Source organism: Zerene cesonia, unplaced genomic scaffold (assembly GCF_012273895.1).
Source record: "Zerene cesonia ecotype Mississippi unplaced genomic scaffold, Zerene_cesonia_1.1 Zces_u003, whole genome shotgun sequence".
In the NCBI taxonomy this organism is placed as follows: domain Eukaryota; kingdom Metazoa; phylum Arthropoda; class Insecta; order Lepidoptera; family Pieridae; genus Zerene; species Zerene cesonia.
The window spans coordinates 1,373,435-1,391,611 of record NW_024045133.1 but is presented as its reverse complement, the minus strand read 5'-3'; the positions used below and the strand labels follow the sequence as shown (position 1 = coordinate 1,391,611).

Here is an 18,177-nt window from a genome sequence, read left to right as displayed (position 1 = left end):
TTATAAAAAATAATATAATTACCGACGAATTTACGAATAGAATTATAACTTTTTCATTAATTTTATATTAAAATATGCGATAAGAAATTATATAATTTATTTTCTGTGATCTTAGTGGCAAAATATTTTTTTTTCATGGTCATACAAAATGAAATGTCGTTAATTGACACTTGACAGACTACAGTCTATCAAGTATCATCTATGATTCCATGATAATTGAAGTAATAACTTGTTTAAACAAGTCAATTTCATGAAACTTTTTGAAGGTGAGAACTGAAAAAATAATGTCCATATTTTAGTTGTCAACAAGTTTCGTAAAATAACAATTTAGTCAGTTTAATCGAATATAATTAGGTTTGACTCAAGAAGTGTGAGCATAGCTATGTATCAGCGGTCTATTGGAAGTGCATTTAACGGAAAAATACAAGAAATACCCGGTGTATGGGTAGATAATTTCGAAAATGTGACATCAGCGAAACCACGGGCATATTTTCTAAGCCATTGCCATTCAGATCACATGCAGGGGTTGCATTCAATTACCTTACTCGATTATTTGACTAAACATAATGTATATATTTACACTACGGATTTATCTGCTGCTATAATAGACGACGAAAAAAGAGACCCGAGGATTATGGAATATGTGAAGGTTCTGAAATTAGGTTGGTAACAATTAGTTGAGATTCATTTACATATTATGTTGGCCTGTATCCTTATTATACAGTAAAACTTGGTTAAGTGGGACCTGGATAAGTGAGAAACCTCCGTAACTGGAACTCATGCTGAGGTCCCAACACTTTGGCACTGAATTACCTCTGTTAGTGGGACGAGGTAAATCTCTATATCTGGGATTTGTTCTTTCGATTTATCATCATAGTTACCTCTATAATTGAGACAGCGAGTAAATTTTATATGCATAAACCTCTGTAACTGAGATAACATTGTTTGTTTACTCATTCTTATTCTACCCACAAATTCCACACGCAATTCCAAGTACGTAAGTACAAATTTTGACCTTCAATTACCTTTAGTTTTAGTTTCGCTTTACTATCATACAAATGTTTATTTGAAAAATGTCAAAACGAAAGCTACAATCGTTATCATTACGTGAAAAACAGAAGTTAATATCCGTTTATGAAAGTGGGAAGACACGCGAAGAGACCTCTATTAATGGAACCCTCTGTAAATGAGACAGATATTTATTTATACCTGTATATCTGAGACACTGGGTAAGTGGAATACCTCTATAAGTGAAACGACATTGCAGGTCCCTTGATGTCTCACTTAACCAGGTTTCACTGTACCAATTCCTTTCCTTTATTTCCCTCATCTTACCCTTATCCCTATTGAAATTAGCAATCCATTTGTAGGGCTCTTATATCTCTGCAAATGCTTATATCTCTCCATTGCCGATGATGTCATAAAAAAAGTTCCAATTACTTACTACTCTTAAACAATTCTTTCCTATCCTACTTCCTACTCTCCTACTAATATTATAAATGCAAAAGTTTGTAAGGATGTGTGTGTGTTTGTTACTTGTGTGTGTTTAACGCAAAAACTACTGAACCAATTGCAATGAAATGTGGTATGTAGACAGCTGGATAACTGGAATAACATATAGACTTTTGCGGGTGAAATCATGGGGCGCAGCTAGTAAGTAATATAAAAAACAGAATTTTTCTATACAGTGATGCATAAGAAGATATTTCATATTATAGTGTATTTTAATACTGTAAGTAAAAATATTGAAGCAACTGCATTTATGTAATGTAATCTCAAATAGTTTTTAGAAACTTATAATAAGAGGAATGTGCATTTTTATGGAGTGTGTTGCTTCTAGTCAATACTAAGGTAACATGCCCAAAAATAAAGTAGGTTCTCTTTTTGTCTGTATAAAAAATATGCACAAATAGATTTGGTTAGGTTTAATTCAACAACTTGTGGGTTTTCTATCAATTGACATGATCCTTTTTGTAATCTAATTAGCTGCCTTTTGGTCCCATTTTAGTATGTGGACTGGAAAATCCCTCCCCAGGAATGTTGGAGACTTATTTGTAGATTTTTTTTAAATATTCCATTATAGTTAATCTCTTCTGCTTTACAGCTTTTGTATCAATCCCTGCCTTTATAAGGGTCATCGGGATAAAAAGTTGCTTATGTGTTATTCCAGTTTAGCCATACCTAAATACCAAATTTCATTGCAACCGGTTCAATAGATTTTGAGTGAAAAAGTATCAAACATACACACATCCTCACAAACTTTCACATTTATAATATTAGTAGGATAGGATGTATGAATGTTTAATACGTATCTTCATTCCAATTTTAAATTCCCAGGTTCATCGCTCATTACGTTACCGAGCATAGAGGACGAAGCAGAGATATTAGTAACGGTAACCCTGATCCCAGCTGGACACAGCGCTGGCGCTGTAATGTTTCTGTTCCAAACTGTATCCTATACAGTTTTGTTTACAGGCGATTTTCGCATCAACACCTCCGACGTACGCAAATACGCCGCGTTGCATGCGAACGGTGTTCCGATCAAAATCAACGCAATGTACGTAGATACGACTTTTATTGATTACGCATACGAGGATTTCCCGAAACGATCGGAGAGTGTTGACGTACTGCTGCGAGAGTTGGACCAATGGTTGAACAATGGGACAGTCAATAGAGGTGTAGCATTGCACACATCCGCAAAGTATGGATACGAATTTGTTTTCAACGAGATTTATAAACGACTAGGCGTGAAGGTCTATGTGGATGAGGATCGATGGAAGTTTTACAGGTATATCCATATCTTTTCCCTTACCCTTCCCAGTCCTTTCTTTTATTCCTCTCGCCAATCCTTTCTGAATCCCTTCCCAAAAGTCTGCAATCCATTTGTAGAGGCGTAAGGTCTGCAATGGACTTTATGCCTCTCTAAATGTTCATGGGCGGTGGTAGCGCTTACCATCAGCTCCATTGCCGACTGCGACATAAAAAAACTTTTCTATTGCTAATAGTAGGGGAGTCCAAGAGGGGATTATGGAATTTACTCGAGCTTGTAACGCGTTTGGTTATTTCCATATCCCTATTTTTTTATAAAAAAGAAACAAATAACGTTTCTCCACCGATAAAATTAAAAACAATATAGGACTTTAAATCTTGCTATCGTCTCATCTACGAATTTCAATAGGTTTCCAAGACGCTCGAGTAAATGCGCATTTAGCATCTTGGCCTCCCCTGCTATAAAGAGTAAGTCGACTCAATTTGAGTTCATTATTAATAACTAGCTGCGCCCCGCGGTAACCCGCGAAAGTCCGTATCCCGTGGAAATATTGGGTTAAAAAGTTGCCTATATGTTATTCCAGTTGTCCAGCTGTCTACGTACCAAATTTCATTGCAATCGGTTGAGTAGTTTTTGCGTGAAATAGTTACAAACACACATCCTTACAAACTAGCATTTATAATAATAATAGGAAGTAGGATACGATTACTAGCTGCGCCCCGCGGTTTCACCTGCGTAAGTCCGTATCCCGTAGGGATGTCGGGATAAAAAGTTTCTTATATGTTATTCCACTTGTCCAGCTGTCTTCTTACCAAATGTCATTGCAATCGGTTCAGAAGATTTTGCGTGAAAGAGCAACAAACACACTCACATCCTTACAAACTTTCGCATTTATAATATTAGTAGGAAGTAGGATAGGATATATATTAATCTGCATAAACAATTAAATTATTATTTATTGTGTATCTTAATGTTATAAATGCTAAAATGAGTTTGTTTGTTACTTACCCATCATTTTATCCTAATATCACTCCTAGGGAAGGAACTGGTCCTCTTAACACAGGTATTACCTAGCAAGAGGGCCTGAGCCACAATCCACTGTACTATATTGTAAAACCTACTAAATGAAGATTTATTCGTATTATTTATTATAATTTTGGTTCAATTTTGTGGTATATTTGTGTCTGGAGATAGTTGGTTAGAGAGTGATATGGACTATGTTTTTCTTGCCCTTAGAAAGCCAGTTTATTATTAAATTGAAAGGAATCTTATCTGTTTACTGGAAAGTCACAAGTACAAGTCACAATCACAAGTTTTTATAAAGTTTCTTCAACAAATCTTTACAATTCTCATGTCAGTTATCATACTCCTCCGAAACGGCTGGACCGATTCTCATGAATTTTTATGAGCATATTGGGTGGGTCTGAGAATCACGCATCTATGTTTCATACCCCTAAATGATAAGAGTAAGGCAGAATAGTATGCCGGTCAGCTAATTATTAATAATTTAATTTCTTTTTGTTTCAGATTGATACCTCATTTGGTGCCTGGTGTAACAAATGATTCAAAGCATACAAAAATACATTTATGCACGAAACGCACGGAAAATAACCATATAACATGCATACCAAACAACTACCCTCAATTTTTATATGTACACCTATCTGCTATGAAATGGACTAATTATTCACCAAATTTAAAATCAGTCGTGCACGTGACGCAGACGCGGATGGACGTGTGTTTCGCAACGCACTGCAGCCGGAGTGAGCTTATGTATTTTGTGAATTATTTTTCACCCGATAAAATCGTTGGGTTTCCCAATCCGTTTGTCGATAGGCGTGGGGTCAAAAGAAAGATCGTCAAGGCTTGCGACGGTCAGACGGAGATACGGGAAAAGAAATTGGACAAAGGTCTATTAAAGGAAATTTTTGGATGACATTTCTTTATACATTTCTGGTGTAAAATTACAGAATGAATGAATTGATTGTTTTTAAGGACGAGACGCGTTTTTGTACTAAAGTACAGATTTCATGAGGTTTCGAATTATGCTTTTTTTGGTAGGACAACATACGTTGATCTTTAATCTTCTGAACCTTATGATGGTGAAAAATCCACTTGCAAGTATTGGAAACCTTATCACCATAGAAATGTCATTGTCGGCAATGGTGCTGGTGGGTCGCCTGATGATAGCTGCCTGCTTTTAACGGGTAAAGAAAAAGGAAAGATTGGAAAGAAGGAATGGACTGAGACGGGTGAGGAAAAAGCAATGGTCCTCTGATTAAATTCGATTTTGATCAAATTGATTTCAAATAATTTTTCAGATTAAATGTCACGTTTCCAGCGCTTGTTGGAGTGTCTTCTTTGATGGGTTGTGAATTTAATGTTTCCTCTAAGTCGGTTTCAGTCAAGTCTTCATCTCTTGATTTCAGCGATTCCTGAATGTCACTTGAGTCTGTTTGTTCGAACCCATTTCGTCTACTCGCATTTTCGACAATGTCTGCATTTAAAGTTAGAATTTGGGCAGATTCTTCCTCACTTTCCGCAGCCAGAACAGGCCACAGTTTCCAGCATGTTTTCAATGTGTATGGCTTTAGTTCTTGCATTGATTCTTATGTTTACGATCCATTTTAGTATATCAAATATATTCCATCAGTTCATAACATTCACAGTGCCGGTTTTAGCACTTGCAGCGCTGAGGGCAAGATTTCTTCAGCGCCACCTAACTGCTATTCAATTAGGTAGAAAAAACGCAATGGGTAGAATGAAATAACCATCTATTAAAAAAAAACATTTATTTAAAAAAATTAACGAATCGGGATTCGAACCCGCGCCTATTTGCCATACCGTAGCAACGCCTAGCCTCGGCCACTCATGATCCCGCCTCAGCAATCGAATTTCTTCTACTCTTTCGGTTTTATTTGCCTAAGGGACACACCATTTCTTACTTTCCAAATTTCTCATTTATGGAGCACTAGCTGTGCCCCGCGGTTTCACCCGCGTAAATCCGAATGAAGCATTTCAATGCTGTAAAACTAAAAATTAAAATTAACATCATTTCACTTTTTATCCTTTGTAACGGCGAACTGATTTATTAGACGTTCAGAGTCTATCGTCCCCGTAGTTGGAAAGCTAAATAACTCAGATTTTGTAGTTTTGAGATAAGCGCGTTTTAGTGTTTTTTTTTTTCAGTTAATGTACATTAATTGTATAAAAATGTGAGACAATTTTACTGTATATAATTTTTTATTTTGTGGATCTGATTGCTTCTCACATTGTGCTTTATAAAACTGAACTCTATATTTAAGTATTAATTATTAAAAAATAAAAAATCAAGTTGTTTAATTTTGCCACAAGTGTTATTTATAACGTTACTACACTTAGCTACTTGTTTCGGCTATTTTTTTTTTTTTTTAGTTTTCCTACAAGCCAAATCCATTTGGCAGAGTAAAATTTATTAAATGAAATAAATGCAGTTATTGAACTTATAAAACTCAAAATATTATTAAATGTAAAATTTAGTGGCTTTGTACGTTAAATTACTTAGATTAATTTTTTAACTATTATTGGTCGCGTTTAAAATAAAAGCTGTATAATTAATAAAGAACGAAATTAATAAAGTTTTATTTTGAAAGAAACTCAATTCAATTAAAAACATTTCGTTATTAGGCAAGTAAAACACAACTTAAATAAAACTCAAAAAATAATATGACACTAATCAGGTACCTATATACATTGAGTACACCAACCAACAACTTCTAATATCAATTTAGTTAGAACTAAATAAAAATACCTTCCTAAGAAAACAAAACATAATTTGATTCTCCTACTCCAAGACCCTTTATCGAGGGACTAAGGACCACCATGTTATCTGCATAACTTGAACTATTGACATTAAACCCACAAATAAAAGCTTGGGGGTGCAAAAAATTGGCGTTTCATTTGGACGCGCTGGGGAATTATTTATGCACGTCGGGACAGTAAAACAAAAAATGTTACTATAAAATCAGAAGACGATATAGACAAGGTTTTTTCCATTTAATTTTGTTTGAATATTTTAAACCCTCATACTTTGTTTTGTTTATGTTAATTTGTTATCAATATTGCATTTTTATCAAGACTTACTGGGCGTTCATGTATTATAGTGTAAATATTTTCTATATACATACCTTTTTCTCGTCTCTCAAACAAAATGTAAACTTATTTATTAAGCTATTATACACCATTATTTGTGTTTTTTTAATAGTAATGAAATACATTTTCAGCAGATATCTGTTATTTAATATTTTTTTTTAATGTTTGTATGTGCATACATGTTTAGATGGTAATCTTCATCAAACAAGTATTGCCTGTTACTCGCCCTGCTATTTTAATGTATTTGATGTATGCACACTGATTCATTCATTTTTTTATGTATGTTACATTTAAGTTGGCATAAAAGTTAGTGTTTCATACTTTATAATAATTATTATTTTTGTGGTTTTTTTGTTACGCAACATTTATTATATTATATACGTTTGTAATTTTATATATTGTGTAAAATGTCATAGCATTATGCGATAAGGATAATATTATATGAAATTTATTTATGCGCCTTATTTGTCTTACGTGTTAATTTTATGTTATTTTTGTTTATTATTCGCCTTCATGACAGTGGCAAGCCTTCACAATTGCTTAAATGTTTTAATGTCATTATTATTATATTAGTTTATTTCGTTACAACTCATATCATATAGTCTATTACATACATATTATTATATATTTTGTATATATATTTTTTTATTACCAATTTTTATATTTACCTTCATTTAGCTCGCCAGACTATTTCGAGTGTGATTTACCTTACATTTTGACTAAGTAATGCCTGCTAAAAACAATCTTATTATTGGTTTTATAAAGTCCAGTACCCAGTACCCAGTGAGCCAGCGCTCACTGGGTACTGGACACGAGGAGCTTTTTGTTGCTGTAAGGCGCCATAACGTTGACGTTTTGGGTTTAAACGAAACTTGGCTTAATCAAGGAGAAGACGGTCGGGCTCCTAGATTCTGCGATTACCGTTTAATTCATATACCATGCCCACAGCGGATACGCAGTCGCGGTGGTGGCGTTGGCTTCTACATAAAGAAAAAGTATTTATATGTCTATGTGCCTCTAAATGATGGAATGACCTACCACCGCCAATACGCAATACTAAAAACGTATTAGGTTTTAAAAATAAATTGAAAAAACATCTACTGATTTTGCAAAAAGGTTCTGGGGTTGAGAGTTGAGACACCAAGCACGTGACTGTCCGGTATTGATGCTGTAGTTTTTAGGCTTAATTTATTTATTTATGTATCATACTGGTATTGGTATCGTCTATTCGTTTATATTTATATTTAATTATTGTAAATTGGGTATTTCTATTAAATTATACATTATCTTATATTACTTTACTTATTTTTTTTTATTATATATATATATATATATATATATATATATATATATTTAGTGTGTTGTAAATTTGATCATTTTTTTATTTTACCTTATATAAATAAATGTATTTTCTTTCTTTTCTTTCTTTCTTTCAAATATGAGATCCGACATGGGCTGAACTCAGCACCTCGATCTTTAGGAATGGCCGACTATACGCTATCACTACTCATGGTGTCCTTTTTCTACACACATTACATACAAATTACATAGAGTTGGAAGGACAAAACTTTCTGATCTATTGCTGTTTTATGGGATAGCAAATAAGAAACAAGCAAGCTAAAACAGTATATTACAAACGCAAAATTTCACGCGCCATTAAACCGATTGCGGTATTCCTCACTATACAGTAGATTAACCGTTTGCCTGTCAGCGTCCGTGAGCACCGTCTTATGACCCATAGATATTATACGCTGCCATTGATGATCCTGAAAAATAACCATAAATAACACAATTATTATTGTCAACTGGATACATACAGGATGCTAAACAAAAACGAACAAATATTAAAGAACAATCAAGTTTATCGGCATTGCTTTAAGGCGCAGCTGCTAGCGGTTTAGCGGTAGCGTAAGTCTGTAGGAATATCGGGATAAAAAGTTGCCTATGTGTTATTCCAGTTGTTCAGCTATCTATGTACGAAATACCATTGCAATCGGTTCAGTAGTTTTTGCGTGAAAGAGTAACAAACTTACTTCCATCCTCACAAACTTTCGCATTTATAATATTAGTAGGATAGGACAAGAAGAAATTTCTACAAGCTTACCTGTATAGGTTGGACAGTGCTAGCTCCGAGCTCGCAAACCCCGCACATGTAGTTCGCCGGCGCGTGAGTCACGCTCGCGAAGTCATAGGGTATGTGTAGCCATGACTCTTGTGGCGCCCTCTCTAGGTAGTGCTCTTTACCTGATGCACAAATAAACTTCATCTATATATAAGTTAATTTTAAGACAATTGGGCAAAATAATAAACTGGGCGTGTTTCTGTAAAAAACAAAGTTTCTATAATTAGAACTCGTATATAACACGTTACTATTTTTATTACAAAATATATAATTTACCTGTAAAAAACAAAGAAACCCTAATCCCAAATTTCTTCTTCTAAATTTAAATTAATTTTTCATCTTGTTAGCCGCTCTTTCCACGCGTTCTTTGTTTTTTTTTTTACAATGTTGCCATATTGTCTAATAGAATATTAGCGATGGCGTTGCGAACCATAAATTAAAAAAAAAATATTTTCATCACATATATTATCTGTACTGGTGCAATGACTACTAAACACCTTAGTCAGCAGTACTAGGTGTCGCGGGTGGTGTTCGACCCAAATAACAGGCAGTCCCTAAACATAGCATAACAATCGCAACGCGTAACATTTACAATAACATATAACGATTATTTAATATTTACAGTATCAGTAACTGTGAAGAGTAACAGTACAGAGTCTCTTGCCGGCTCTTCTCTGTAGAAACTGTCTTCCCAACCGGTGGTAAATGTTATAACTGTGTAATATCAAATATGACGATTCAAAAGTGCTTGTATAGGAAGTCTAGTTGAATGAATTAATGTATGTTTGAGTTTGAGTTTGATATTTGAAAACATTTCCTTACACTTATTCACAAAACACATACACACACACACCCACGCGCACACAAACAGGCACAAATTACCCTCCAAAACGTTGTTCCAGTTGATCGTAACATAGTTGTCTCTATCGAAACGATTTGACGTCATGTGGACGCCGAGAGCTCGCATCAAGTTGTTGATCGTGTGCGCTGTGTGCCCCGCCGCCCCGTGCGTCATCGATGACAAATTTATCGTCTGAAATATGTTTCGTTACCATATAATTTGTTCGTGTACCATGGACTGGCTGCGCCCCGCTGTCTCATCCGCGGAAGCCTGTATCCCGTCGGATAAAAAGGTGCATGTTCATGGACTTGATGTTCATGAAAGAGATACGTGATGCAATGTTTTGTGATAACGTCATTGTCCCTAATGTAGTAGAAGTTACCCGCCGTAAAAGTGTTATTTTATAGTGCATCAATACCATTAACGGATGTCGCCCTACATCGTCTAAAACGCGTAACTAAAGTTAATTAAGTAGACTAATGTTAGTGATGATGTGAATCACGAATATACGATTGGTACGCCCTCTATTTATTGTTTTATTACTAAACCTTATATAGTGGGATATTTTGGGATTAATACACCAGGTAAATACATAATTTTAAGAAATTATTACTAGCAATGAATAATACAAATAGTATTATTTCTAATACACCTAATAATGGGACAAAGAGGAAGCAGGCGAATTAAAAATAACACTGTGTATATATATCATAACTTTAATATGATTTTTTTTTATTCCATTAGTATGTGGGAGTCGAGCACTCTTCGGCACGAATTGGGCAAGCTCGCACCGGGGAAGTACCACACTCCCACAAAAAACTGGCGTGAAATAATAGCATGCTATTGTGTTTCGTTCGGTGGGGGTATATCCTTTTCCTTACCCTTCCCAGTCCTTTCATTTATTTATTCCTCTCGTTAATCCTTTCCTAATCCCTTCCCAATTAAAAGTCGACAATCCATTTGTAGAGGCGTAAGGTCTGCAATTTGACTTTATGCCTCTCCAAATTTTCATGGGTGGCGGTAGCGCTTACCATCAGACGACCCATCAGCTCCAATGCCGACTATGACATAAAAAAGAAAAAAAGTAAAGATGGATGTGTCGAAAACCGCAGAAATTTGGTACACATATAGATTAGTCTGGATTAGCTCGCTTAGCTAGGATTATAGGTAGCACAGAATAATTTTGCAAATGGCAGATTATAAAAAAATTCTAAAACGTTCACCTGGTTTCCATCTTGCACACCAAACGCAGGCCCATCTTCTCCCTTCTTACCGAACCATAATAGACTCTTAGCAGCGAGGACTTTGTCATTTTTTATTTCTTGGAAAACGACGTTTGTTGCCACTTCTATTGTGGCCATTGCGTGAGACAGTATGTTATGGTCTGTGGTACCACCTTTTTGAAAAATAACAATAATAATAATAAATCTTTATTTCACCTTGATATTTGTACAAATTGATTGAGAGGCTCTGGCCCTCTTGTTAGGTATAACCTGTATTAAGAGAGCCAGTCCCATCCCTGCTCATTATACACTTGTAGGTAAAAAAATTTTAAACGTTAAAAGATAGAAAAGAAAAATAAACCTTAAACTAAAAATTGTTATATAAAAGTAAAAAGAGCAAAAAGGGGGGAAGCCAACCCTATGAATGTTGAGAGTGTGTCTCTGAGTTTTTGAAAAAAAAAATGAATATTATAAATATCCCTTTGTCTGTTGCCCTTTAAAATAATATATAAGAACCTCGGAATTATAAAACAAGTGGGCAGACTGAAAATTAGCGCTGTCCGGCCCGTCAGTATGACTGAGTCTGTCTCGATTGCCATGTTCAATTTTTTATATTAATTTTTAAGTTTTAAGTATATTAGTTTTAAGGTTGTTATGTGGCAATAAGGCTTGTTTTCTTTCTTTCTTTCAAATATAGCCTATGACTTTGGAATAATGTAGCTCTACTAGTGAAATTTGTTACAACATTTTAAAGGTCAGATTGAGTATATATGCAGCAACAATATTAGCATTAAAAACTTACGTAATTCCTCATCAATACCATATAGCAAGATACCTAGCGGCCACACCTTATCTTTATAGTAATTCAAGTTATCGTCCGTCAAAGCAGCCGTTTCATAAGCCTCATCACCGCTCCGCCTAGCTATGGTCTTTTCATCAGAACTACATTCTTGGTTGTAATGTGTGTTGATATAATCTCGCTCTGATTGTGATAGTAGCGTGCTGGTGTTCCTCCTGTCCTATAGGTCAAGTTATTTAGAGTCTAAATTCTACTAATATTATAAATGCGAAAGTATGTAAGGATGTGTGTGTGTTTGTTGCTCTTTCACGCAAAAAATACTGAAGCTGTGGGTTTCCTACCGGGAGTTGCAAATGAAATATGATTTTATCCATAATCTATGATGATCATAAAATGATGATTAGGCAACTTTTTATCCCGACATTCTAACGGAATACAGACTTACACGGGTGAAACCGCGGGGCGCAGCTAGTATTTCATATTGACCGTGTTGGCTTATCAATATTTAGAAATTAAAAACTTTTTAACGGATTTTAAACTCGATTTATTCATTATATTATTAACCCGACGTTTCGAACACTTTACAGCGAGCGTGGTCACGGGGAATCATCCAGAAAAATACTCCACATACCAACTGCGGAGAAATAGGTGGAGGTAGTTCACAAGCAACAATTTTTGTATGATACAAAAAAAAGCAGTCTCAGACAGAAAGAATTAAGAGTTCGACGACATGTGACATCTGCCAACCCGCATTTGGTCAGCGTGGTGGATTATGGCCTGAACCCTCAATCCTCATAGAAGTGTAGTATGTAAGTTATATGTAGTTGTCTTATAATAAACGTCGAATTGAACACCCGTGTCTTTCATTTCCGAGCTACAAAATTACCGACACATTATAGAAGGCCTGTGTCCCAGCAGTGGGAACATATATTGGCTGATGATGATGATGATGTTGTTAGGAGTACGGGCAGAATATTGCGTAACCCGTACATTACTGTCATCAAAGTGTTTTACCTAGATTAGGAGAGTGTGTAAGAGCTACTGGGTTTAGAATTTGTTTTATATTAATCATATGCACTTGTATGCGGTATTTCCAATCAGAACGCCTGAGGATATTGTATATACTTTATATGGATACTTACTTTCATTTGAAATTTCTTGGCCAAATCGTAACTGTTCACAGGCGAAACTGAAATATATACATTATATAGCATAATACGAGTGTATACTTATAAGTACCTACGCCTGTGACCTCTATTGTTTTTCTTATTTGTAAGTGTCCATAATAAACAAATTATCTTTCTTTAAAACATTAATCTTTTTTATAATAATGTTAATTGTATTTTTTTACGTTTTTATACGCATCAACATCCTCTATGGTATAGAGTTCTTTCTTTATGTTTATAATGGTATACACTTTTATCGTTAACTAGCTGTCCGGCCCGGTTTCGCCCGTGGTACATATAAAGCCTAAATTCTCCCTCAATACTTTTATTGTAGGGCATCTAAAACTGAAAGAATTCGAAACGGACCAGTAGTTCCTGAGATAAGCACGTTCAAACAAACAAACGAACAAACTCTTCAGCTTTATAATATATAGCTGTCCAGTTGAATATGTGAATTATTGCGATTAGAGTTATATATTTGAGTTTAAGTAATATCAAACGAACTAACTAACCCTTCAGCTTTATAGGTATACTGGTTTGGATGTTTCAATAAAGATATATTACGGAACTCTTTTTTTTTCCAAAATAAAATATAGTCTATGTTACTCGTGGATAAAGTAGCTTTTGAATGGTGAAAGAATTTTAAAAATCGGTCCAGTAGTTTTTGAGCCTATTCATTACAACCGAACAAACAAACAAAGTTTTCCTCTTTATAATATTAGTGTAGATAATACAGGTTACTCTGTAACCTAGCAAATATATCGGTCTTGAACCTTAATTGTTTGATACCTATTCGTATTGCTACAGCGATGTACTTAGCTATAAGGTTAGGTTAAGTGTTGATTTAATAAACTTGATTTGATTTGATTTGACACTTAAATAATTGACCAGTTCGAGCCGGACTCGTGAAACTAAGGGTTCCAGAGCAAATGAAAAAAAAAAAGATGGAACCATGATATAGTTCCCGGGTTGCCTGGAAGACATCTCTTCTGAGTGATAAGGCTGCCCAACTCTTCTTCTGTTTTACTTGTTATTAATATATATATTCATTTGTTTTTTTTAAGTTTCCTGTACAATTTTTTTTTAAAGAGTAATAAATAAATAAAAAATAAACATACATACAGAAATAAAAAGGACTACAAATACAATATCAATATCGAAAAAACTTTAATAAGGTAATTAAGTAATATAAATGTTAACGTTTAAGAAAATTGCATATAAAAATAACCTCAAAATGTGTAATAGATATTTGTATCCTACAAATATTAGAAATCTTGTAAGAATCTATGCATTTACGTATTTCATACTTTTACTAAAAACATCTGATCTTACTGAGATAGACTATAGTCTGGATAAACATATAGGCCATTTTTTACCTGGGTAGTGTGCTCGTGGCGCCGCGGATGCCAGGAAACTTTCTAAATACTAAAAAAACACATGATTAGAGACACGAGTCGTCACTTACCACGGTTACCAGCTAGTTTTCTAATGATGGCGTGTTTAATGCATTATGACCAGTAACTGTGAGGCTACAGCGGTCATCGCAGGCGTCTGAACTGGTGGTTCGCCTGATGGTAAGCGATCACCACCGCCCATGAAAATTTGCACAGGTAGGGCGTCTGCGAATGCACTGCCCGATGTTAACGGGAATGGGATAAGGAAAGGATTGACGACTGGCAAGAAGGATGAACTAGGAAGGGTAAGGAAAAAAAAACGGGCCTATATTTCCTCTTGACGACTGTTTATAATGAACTTTTCATTATACAACGTGTCTTACCAAAATTCTCAATGCTGGATTTAATCATGTCATAAACTATTCCAGCTATGTCACGTTGGTTCAAACATTTATATCCAATCGGCATGAGCTAGAACAAATGATTATCTGTTTTAAATAACATTTTCGTATTGGCTTGGCAGATGAACTGCATCTATACTAATACAATTATAAAACTGAAGAGTTTGTTTGTTTGAACGCACTAATCTCAGGAACTACTGGTCCGATTCGAAAAATTCTAGCCCCTTTATTGAGGAAGGCTATAGCCTATATGTGTACCATGGGCGAAACCGGGGCGGACCGCTAGTATAAAATATTTTGCTAAAATTATTTTAAGAGAGCTTCCGCGAGAGTTGATGATCGACTTTGCTGTAGCAAGACAACCCAAAAAAGGAAGCAAATAAAGAACTTCTAAGGTTTGTTATTTGCATTTGCTGTGATAAATTATGAACTTGATTAAAGAAATGTTTCCCTGTCTCATTCCCAATTATCGAAATAAACACAAGACTTTGTCGTAAGTTTTTTTTTTCATTACCATTGGATAGACCTATTTTTGAGATAAATAGTAATTGTTTTATTTTTTGTTACTAGCTGCGCCCCGCGGTTTCACCCGCGTAAGTCTCAATCCCATAGGAATATCGGGGTAAAAGTTGCCTATATATTATTCCAGTAGTTTAACTATCTACGTACGAAATTTCATTGCAATAGGTATAAATAACATACACACATCCTCACAAACTTTCGCATTTATAGTATTAGTAGGATGTATATTAATGCAATAATATTTCAGTATATGTAACTTTATAATATTCATTCTCAACATATTATAGTTATTAATGGAGCAAAACTGTAAAATTTATATATTATATCCTCTATAAAGCTGCCAATGTAACTTCTAGTTTGTAATTTGATTTTTGATCACTACCATTTCATTCATTCGATTTTAACTGCCAATAGATAGACGTCTCACTTCAATAATTATTGTTAGTCCAAAAAGCCGCCCTACATACTTCAGTAGATTATTTTTAAATATATGTTCTTTTACTTCTAATTATAGTATAGGGCCTCTGAATCTAGCTCGAAGGACCGCTAACTGTGATGCCGTTCTGAGTACATTTGCGATGATTTAATGTTGAGACAGGAAGAAAATACTGATAAGCGAACTAATATAATTAAGGAACATATTGTATCTGAACGATAAGTACATCAAACATTTCATATACTGAGACCTAACCTGACCAGCACATAACCAGAACAGTAACCACTTAAGTATAATTCGAACTCACCACAACACTTTTGGAATAATCATATGCGCTTGGAGGACACGTTTTCAATTTATCCGGATTGCTGATAAACAGTATTTTATCCCTGGTGCTGTTTGAAGCAGTCATAAAAAACTTCAGGCAGGTTTCTTCTTGAATCTTCGAAAATGTGGACACGATTTCGTCTTGAGAGTGAAGATCTTGAATAGGAATGAAACTTTCATATATTTAAATGACATGGATGTAAATATAACAATCTATATAAATAATGATTACGCTACGCTGTAAAACTCGAGAGACGATCGACCAAATCGACAGATTTTTTCATATTTTTGTTAACGTCCAAAAAGGATTCTTATGGGTATCATAAAAGAATAAATAACATGTTAAAAAATAGCAACACTTTTCCCATAAGAACATGTTTATGTAATGTGTCATAAGAATATTAAATAACAGAATCATGATATGTATTTTAATCAAATTCAAATAAGGTGGGGGTTCTCCATTCGGCTGTATTGTTTTGCTTGTTACAATATAATTATTTAATCTATGAATCGATTTGTTGTTTTTTGCTAGTGCCGCCCATATGCTTTCGATAACTTGATCCTTGATCCCATATGCTTTACACAAAGTTGGTGTAATGAGAGTCAAATCTGTTTTTTTTAAACTTTTATAATTTCCAAAGTTGATTGCCAAAGTGACTGAAATTGATCTCTAATGATAGTTTAATAAGCAAATTATGTTTACACGCAGTTATAATAAATACTTTCTTTTTAATTAAAATTTTATTTGAGTTTTCGCTTTTTCTTCGCCCCATTACCCTCTTTGACCCTACCTTGTCACATAGGTTAATGTGGAAGTCGAGAGCTCTGCGACACGAACTGTGCCAGCTTGCACGGGGGAAGTACCACACAGCCACAGAAAACCGGCGTGAAATAGTTTCCTTATTCCTTACCCCTTAAAAGCGGGTAGCGCATTCGCAAAGGCACTATCTCTGCGAATGTTCATGGACGGTGGTCATCGATTACCATCAGGCTTACCACCAGGTCAGTTACTCGCTTGGACCCAACATGACGGGAAGTTAGTCCTACTAATCCTACTAAGTTTGTAAGGATGTGTGTGTGTTTGCTACTCTTTCACGCAAAAACTACTGAATCGATTGCAATGAAATTTGGTACATAGACAGCTGGACAACTGGAATTACATATAGGCAACTTTTTATCTCGATATTCCTACGGGATACGGACACACGCGGGTGAAACCGCGGGGCATAGCTAGTAGTCTAGATAGCTACACTAATATTATAAAGAGGTAATTTGTATTTTTGTTTGCTTGTAATGGATAAACTCAAAAACTACTGGACCGATTTTTAAAATACTTGTAACATTAGAAACCTACATTATCTGCGAGGATATATTTGATTTTAGAAAAAAAATAGGGGTCCGTAAAATATTTAGGTTTTTCGGAGCCAAGGTGTAAAAAATCAGGCAAAATTCTGAATTTACTTTAGGGTCCTTGAAAACACGGGATCAAGCTGAGGATTTTTAGTGTATAATTGGTTATATAAATTAGAAAAACACATAGGCTACTTTTTGTCGCGAAAACTGACATCCACGCGGCCGGGGCCGGGGGCAACCGTTAGTTATAAATAACACATAAATAAACAATCTCACCATAATCTTTGTTATTTATCGTATAATGAATAACCCCCCTCTTCCATAACGCATGGCTAAAATGAAATAGTATAAAAAATATGTAACAACGTCCGCTCATAACGTCAAACAAATGCGTAGTCATAAAACTCTGCAATTATTTTTTTATCATAAACTTTATTGTATATAGCTATTACCCAACTGTGTAAGGATATAATACTTATATAAATATAGACATGCAATATAAATCTACATACATGCATATTCGTAATTTTGACGTTACTAGGAGTGAGGAGAGGGAATAATTCAATGCTAAACCTCAACTCCAACAGGATATTGGACAGTAAATGAAATAGAAACCATTAATACAAAGAATAACGTAGAAAATGGGAATGAGATTCTTTGTTATTGCTTGCGTTGTAAAAGCAAGGGAATTA

General features: G+C 34.8%; 2 protein-coding genes across 2 annotated transcripts in view; one reads left to right on the top strand and one right to left on the bottom strand.

Annotated features, from left to right (window-relative positions):
* Nucleotides 1-199: 199 nt before the first annotated feature.
* Nucleotides 200-5,548, top strand: LOC119838577 (protein artemis-like). Its single transcript, XM_038364566.1, has 3 exons — nucleotides 200-662; nucleotides 2,338-2,788; nucleotides 4,298-5,548. The coding sequence occupies exons 1-3, from the start codon at nucleotides 383-385 to the stop codon at nucleotides 4,704-4,706; spliced, it is 1,140 nt and encodes a 379-aa protein (XP_038220494.1). The 5' UTR covers nucleotides 200-382; the 3' UTR covers nucleotides 4,707-5,548.
* A 2,966-nt stretch (nucleotides 5,549-8,514) lies between these two features.
* The window catches only part of LOC119838453 (zinc metalloproteinase nas-14-like), an 11,193-nt gene continuing 1,530 nt past the window's right edge, over nucleotides 8,515-18,177 (bottom strand). Inside the window, exons 2-7 of the mRNA XM_038364400.1 lie at nucleotides 16,113-16,288; nucleotides 11,890-12,106; nucleotides 11,088-11,260; nucleotides 9,906-10,056; nucleotides 9,006-9,145; nucleotides 8,515-8,667 (exon numbers count right to left, since the gene is read on the bottom strand). Of these exons, the coding sequence (XP_038220328.1) occupies nucleotides 8,548-8,667; nucleotides 9,006-9,145; nucleotides 9,906-10,056; nucleotides 11,088-11,260; nucleotides 11,890-12,106; nucleotides 16,113-16,288 (977 nt within the window). The 3' untranslated portion in view covers nucleotides 8,515-8,547. The remainder of the gene's footprint in view (nucleotides 8,668-9,005; nucleotides 9,146-9,905; nucleotides 10,057-11,087; nucleotides 11,261-11,889; nucleotides 12,107-16,112; nucleotides 16,289-18,177) is intronic.